The sequence below is a fragment of the Triticum dicoccoides genome, chromosome 7B, assembly GCF_002162155.2.
Source record: "Triticum dicoccoides isolate Atlit2015 ecotype Zavitan chromosome 7B, WEW_v2.0, whole genome shotgun sequence".
Taxonomy (NCBI): Eukaryota; Viridiplantae; Streptophyta; class Magnoliopsida; order Poales; family Poaceae; genus Triticum; species Triticum dicoccoides.
Window position 1 is genome coordinate 394,643,859 of NC_041393.1, and position 4,151 is coordinate 394,648,009.

The 4,151-nt window shown below is 45.1% G+C and overlaps 2 protein-coding genes across 2 annotated transcripts; one reads left to right on the top strand and one right to left on the bottom strand.

Annotated features, from left to right (window-relative positions):
- Nucleotides 1-6: 6 nt before the first annotated feature.
- LOC119340073 (mediator of RNA polymerase II transcription subunit 21-like) lies at nucleotides 7-2,636 on the top strand. The gene is made up of 5 exons (XM_037611986.1): nucleotides 7-384; nucleotides 1,216-1,287; nucleotides 1,995-2,046; nucleotides 2,129-2,216; nucleotides 2,404-2,636. The coding sequence occupies exons 1-4, from the start codon at nucleotides 82-84 to the stop codon at nucleotides 2,203-2,205; spliced, it is 504 nt and encodes a 167-aa protein (XP_037467883.1). The 5' UTR covers nucleotides 7-81; the 3' UTR covers nucleotides 2,206-2,216; nucleotides 2,404-2,636.
- A 46-nt stretch (nucleotides 2,637-2,682) lies between these two features.
- Nucleotides 2,683-3,774, bottom strand: LOC119340074 (major pollen allergen Ole e 10-like). Its single transcript, XM_037611987.1, has 4 exons — nucleotides 3,541-3,774; nucleotides 3,358-3,389; nucleotides 3,016-3,268; nucleotides 2,683-2,907 (listed from the first exon to the last, which is right to left on the bottom strand). The coding sequence occupies exons 1-4, from the start codon at nucleotides 3,614-3,616 to the stop codon at nucleotides 2,882-2,884; spliced, it is 387 nt and encodes a 128-aa protein (XP_037467884.1). The 5' UTR covers nucleotides 3,617-3,774; the 3' UTR covers nucleotides 2,683-2,881.
- Between the last annotated feature and the right edge of the window lie 377 nt (nucleotides 3,775-4,151).

The window sequence follows — 4,151 nt, forward strand, 5'->3', positions numbered from 1 at the left end:
TTTGTTCGACCTCCAGCCAGTCCCGGAAGAAACAAACAGGGGAGGGGAGGCAGAAGATCGGAGGAAGAAGAGGGATCAGCCATGGACATCATCACGCAGCTGCAGGAGCAGCTCAACGAGATGGCCATGGTGGCCGTCAACACCTTCGGCACGCTGCAGCGAGACGCGCCGCCCGTCCGCCTCTCCAACAGCTACCCCGACCCGCTCAACCCGAACCCTAACCCCGACGGCCCCGCCTCCCAGCCCCAGACCCCGCCCGCGCCCGGCGCGCCGCCGCCGGCACCTCTACCGCCGCAGCCACCGCAAGCGCCGCCCCAGCCGGCTCTCGACCTCGCCGAGCAACCCAAGGCCATGAGCCACGCGCTCGTCCTCGCCGCAAAGAAGGTGCGCATCCCGTGCCCTCTCGCATCTCCCCCCTTTTATTCTCTCTTCGACACCTGCTCGAGGAATTCTCAATTCCTACAACTTATTTAGATAAAATGAGCACTTATATATGATCCTGATTCAAAACCTGCAAAGCATTAGCAACTGTTTCATCACCCTGATTCCAAACACAGATATTGCCTCTTCTCTCAATGAATTTAGAACAATTTCCCTCCTAAACTTCACTCTCAAAATTTTGACAAAGCTACTAGCTGACAGGTTACAATCCATAATCCCAAATTTGGTCAATATAAGACAATACGGCGTTATTAAAGCCAGGATATGGTGTGATTAATAGAAGGATGAAGGTGATAGTTACTGATCACTAGCAGGGCATGTTGTGTTAGGTCCGTGATATCGATATACTGGGTTAGCTGACCTAGCTGTTAGATGATCTGTGCTCCTGTTTCTTTTACCGTTCTTTTGTTTTAAGTGTAATGCTTACAAGACCATTGCTGGTAGAGTGAGATTTTGTCTGTTTTATCATTTCTGTCGTACAGCTAGAGCACCTACCATAGCGAAAGTGCCCATGTTTTGTCTTACATGGACATTATGATCAGCATACTTCTCCTTTCTCAGGTTGTATCGTGCTAATTATACTCTCGCTTCTGTGCCTTCTGTGATTGTGATTATATCATGTGATAGTGTCATGCCGTATTTCATCTGTACACAAACATGAAGCACAATTTTGCTAATCTCGAAAGAGACCGAACTTGTGCTGAAATGTGCCTCTAGTTACTACTTTCAACATTGTTCTGATAATAATAAAGAAGCATTGTCCCTTCCATGCAGTTTGATGCTCTTGTTGCTGCATTACCACTGTCATCTGAAGAGGATCAGTTGAAAAGAATTCAAGAACTTCAGGTATGTTTCAGTTTCACGGTATTAGTATCAGATTAGTAGTATCAGTGAACATAGGTTAACCTACCAAAATAGTTACACAAGGAATTATGCAGCTGGCATTTCTGAACCAAAGGGCACTAACACTCGTTATTATGAAAAACTTGAAAACTAAACCATCTGTTACGCATAACATAATAAGAGAAAGCTAAAGAAGGATGATGCAGCACTTCATTTATAGGAAAAGTACTTACAAGACGGCACCATGTGATTTGCAACTATACATCTGCTATTTTCACTTGGATGTTGTCTCATTGTATCTGCTAATGGCAGTTTAACCTGTTTTTAGTATATTATACTATCGTTGCAAATGTTATGCTTTCTCCTGTTTGTTCTGCTTGTGCGTAACATTTCATGTTAGACCTGCCCTCCTGAAAGATTTTATCTCTGAAGACTAGTAATGAATGTTTGTGATTCTAAAAGTTCAACCGAAGAAAAGCAGGTGCTTGATGTTACATGTTTATAACGTCTCATGGTACTTAGTTTTAGGACAAAATTAGCTCTCCCTGATATGTTCCAGAAAATGGCCACCATTTTTCAGTACCCGACCGCCCATCTGCAAATTATTGATTTTATATGGCCTGTCTTGGCAAAGGCTAACCAGTGCGTCTAAGATCCACATTTACCTTGTTTTTATCCGGCAATCAAATCATGTAACATGAAATTTGCAGGCAGAGAACGAAGTTGTGGGATTGGAGCTTCAGAAACAACTTGAAGCTGCTGGTAACAATTTTGAATTTTGCACTTCTTATCATGGTATAGCTAATGAACAGCTGATGTATTATATATCTTGTTCCTTTCACAGAACTGGAATTGCAACGGGTTGAAGTGTTGTTTAATGAAGCTACAGACAACTGTATAAATTTGAAGAAGCCAGATTAGCAATTATGCATGTAAGTTTGGATGGTATCCTCGGTCAGTATATTAATAGACTAGTTATAGCATGGGACTGTTTAGTGGGGACCAAATGAACGCTGAGCCCTTTGTAAAATTTACATTCAAGTTTTAGTTTTTGCAGTTTATCCTAAATATTGAAGGTATGGCTTTAGTTGACTCCCATTCAAATTTGTGCCATTTCAGGTAGCTGAACCCGTGTTGGTGGAGACATGAATTTCCAGCATTCTGGTGTTTTCTCTCTTGTACAAGTCTCTAAAGTGTCTTATATTTGTTTACAGAGGGAGTAGTTCCTAATGTCTTGACAGTTTCCAAGCTAGATTTGTAGACAGTAATGTTGTCTTGTTTTAACTTGCGTGCGTTGATATTCCATGAGCACTTGCTGGATGAGTTATTAAAGTTCAGTGTTGTAACACCTATACCCTGAATTCTGAAACGAAGAATCTGTCGCATCACCAGGGCAACTGAAATGATATTTCATTGGGAACGAAGAAAAAAGCATAGGATGGACATCTTATGATCACTCAAACACTGAAGCTATGCCTGATTCGAACAATGGCAGTTCTGATGGTGAAAACAAACACGCTAAACTTTCTAGGGGACAGACACATATATCCTAGAAACATCTTATTTTCTCGGCTTCAGCGATCCACCTGGACTGGGCTCATGCATACTTGCAAGTGCCTAGACCTGCAAGGAAGGAAGGAAATTATTAGGGAAGAAAGAAGCGGTCAGATGAGCACAAGAGAGAGATTTGAGAAATCGGCGGCATGAGATGAGATGAGATGAGATGCTTACTGGGGTCGGTGATGCTGATGATGCCGGTGGCGTTGAAGAAGCAGTTCCACGAGTTCCTCCCCCTGGCCTGGTAGTAGGCGTTCATGGCCACGGACGCCCGCGACAGCAGCACGCCGCCGTTCAGCGCGGAGCAGCCCCCCGTGCCCTGGATCGCGCTGCAGTCGCTCTGGGAGCAGGCGAACTCCAGGTTGGCCCTCAGCGCCGCCTCGCCCGTCGATGGCTTGGCCACGCACCACGTCTTCGCCACCGCCGCCTGCGGATCAGCCAACAAAGCAATTGAGTAACTCAAGAGCTGAAGAAGATAGATGCTGATAGGCGATCGGTCAGGAGAATGCCTCTCACCTGTTTCTGCTGAAAGCTTGGTGCCGCTGCCGCTGAAAGAATTTGCCACACAACAATCGATCGATGTTAAGAACTATAAATAGATCAGAGACTAAGCAGTGAAGGAGCACCATCTGCAGTAAGATTTTGCCACGGAATTCGGAAAATCTTGAGGATGCAGATGAGATTGAGGAGTGATTGTACCGTGAGTGCAGTGCGTCAGTAGCACGAGAGCGGAGGCCAAGGCCATGAGTCCGACGGTGGTTGAACCTGAACCCATCTCTTTCTTGTGACGGTGAGAGAGGACGCAAGAAACTGTTTTCTCTATGCTATATGTGAGGAGGCAGAGGTCTGTGCTGCCGTCTTGTGAGCGACTGTTTCGTTCATGCTCGCGGCGTGGCGGTGTGCGTGTATATATGCAGACGAAGAAGATGGGGGAAGCCGAAGCAGAAAGGGTGTGCTGCACAAGCGGTTCACCGCAAAAAGAAGGAAATACCAAATCCAATTTATGCCCAGCATTGATTGCGGCTTTGCCGCATTTATATATCTCGCCAAAACGCCTCCGTTTCTTCTGTTACGACTACGCTTTGAGAAGGGACGCGAAAATAAAAAACGACACAAGCACGGTTAGAAAAAGCACTACCCGCCATGTACGCCCGGTATCTCCACGACACGCCTGACAAACTCAGTTCTGTCAGTATACTGCTAGCAATCTTGGTTCATACTACCTCCATTCCTAAATATAAGTCTTTTTACATATTTCACTATAAAAACTACATTCAAATGTATACAGACGCCTTTTAGAGTATAGGTTC

Coding starts and splice junctions, on each gene's coding strand:
- LOC119340074 (XM_037611987.1), bottom strand. CDS start 3,616: ATGGGTTCAGGTTCAACCACCGTCGGACTCATGGCCTTGGCCTCCGCT. Junction 3,390..3,540: donor ACTGACGCACTGCACTCACG/GTACAATCACTC, acceptor AAATTCTTTCAG/CGGCAGCGGCACCAAGCTTT. Junction 3,269..3,357: donor CAAGCTTTCAGCAGAAACAG/GTGAGAGGCATT, acceptor GCTGATCCGCAG/GCGGCGGTGGCGAAGACGTG.
- LOC119340073 (XM_037611986.1), top strand. CDS start 82: ATGGACATCATCACGCAGCTGCAGGAGCAGCTCAACGAGATGGCCATG. Junction 1,288..1,994: donor AAAGAATTCAAGAACTTCAG/GTATGTTTCAGT, acceptor TGAAATTTGCAG/GCAGAGAACGAAGTTGTGGG. Junction 2,047..2,128: donor GAAACAACTTGAAGCTGCTG/GTAACAATTTTG, acceptor TTCCTTTCACAG/AACTGGAATTGCAACGGGTT.